The sequence below is a fragment of the Sinocyclocheilus grahami genome, unplaced genomic scaffold (genome assembly GCF_001515645.1).
Source record: "Sinocyclocheilus grahami isolate Dianchi unplaced genomic scaffold, SAMN03320097.WGS_v1.1 scaffold24601.1, whole genome shotgun sequence".
Lineage (NCBI taxonomy): Eukaryota > Metazoa > Chordata > Actinopteri > Cypriniformes > Cyprinidae > Sinocyclocheilus > Sinocyclocheilus grahami.
The window spans coordinates 1-1226 of record NW_015519541.1 but is presented as its reverse complement, the minus strand read 5'-3'; the positions used below and the strand labels follow the sequence as shown (position 1 = coordinate 1226).

At 41.1% G+C, this 1226-nt stretch overlaps 1 protein-coding gene across 1 annotated transcript; it reads left to right on the top strand.

The window, feature by feature from the left end:
- Positions 1 to 7: 7 nt before the first annotated feature.
- On the top strand, positions 8 to 1203 carry LOC107580097 (AMP deaminase 2-like; the record flags this gene model as incomplete). The annotated part of the gene is made up of 4 exons (XM_016265842.1): positions 8 to 122; positions 305 to 394; positions 750 to 879; positions 973 to 1203. Coding segments are annotated over exons 1-4 (516 nt in total), but the record flags the coding sequence as incomplete, so codon positions are not given.
- Between the last annotated feature and the right edge of the window lie 23 nt (positions 1204 to 1226).

Here is a 1226-nt window from a genome sequence, read left to right as displayed (position 1 = left end):
ACGGTCCACCCACCTGTGTCAGAAACCCACCCCTATGAGGTGCTAGACCCTGCCAGCATGCCCCCAGGTTTGGGCTACGCTTGCAAGATGTTGGATGGTGTTGTTCATGTGTACACGCAGAAGTAAGACTTCTTCCTGTTTACCCACTGACCATGTAAACATTATCAACAGTGACACATAATTTAAATATTTTTGTTTCGCTTGAAAGAATCCTTGGAATGTGGTGGTAGTTGTACTTTTTTATTTAACATTTTGTCATTCTTTTCTTTCTTTTTTTAATATCTTCTTTCATAATGTCCATCAGTTCCTCAGAGCTAGACTTGCCGTACCCAGACCTGCAGGAATACATAGCTGATATGAACATGATGATGGCGCTCATCATTAACGGGCCAGTGTAAGTTGTCCTAAACACTGTGAGGTTTGTTTCCATTCTGATGCAGCAGAGTCAGGAAAAGATGATCAAATTACTGATTGAAACCGCTCATTCTGTAAATGTGAGCTGATCCCTGAGGGCGCTCCTATGCTTGATTGATTTAAGCACTGACCTCAGTTTGAACCTGTGGATGAAATGTAAAAATAAAGCCATCCTCACTGAGATAAAGGTGTGTAATTAATTTGTAATCTGAATAATGTCACGAAGATGAAGAAGTGGAAAAGTCTGATTAAATCTGACCCCAAAAATAGCCAGAAATCGTCTGATCTGCCTTATGTTTGGCATTTGGATTCCTGATTGCATATTTTTCAAACAGGAAATCTTTCTGCTATCGCCGGCTGCAGTACCTCAGCTCCAAGTTCCAGATGCACATTCTCTTAAATGAGATGAAAGAGTTGGCAGCACAGAAGAAAGTCCCTCACCGTGATTTCTACAACATCAGGAAGGTCTGCTGTCCACACAAATATTTTGTTACATTTATTAGTGGTTGTTTGATTATTTGATCAATCACTATTGAACTTTGACATCTTGACTTTCAGGTGGACACACACATCCATGCCTCATCCTGTATGAATCAGAAGCACCTGCTGCGCTTCATTAAAAGAGCCATGAAGAAATATCCAGGTGAAATCGTGCATGTAGAACAAAGCCGAGGACAGACTCTATTAGAGGTGTTTGAGAGCATGAACCTGACGGCCTTTGACCTCAGCGTAGACACTCTGGATATGCATGCGGTAAGAACTGTAGAGGTAGTACTCCTACCATCACCAGCAATTAGACATAATAATAATAA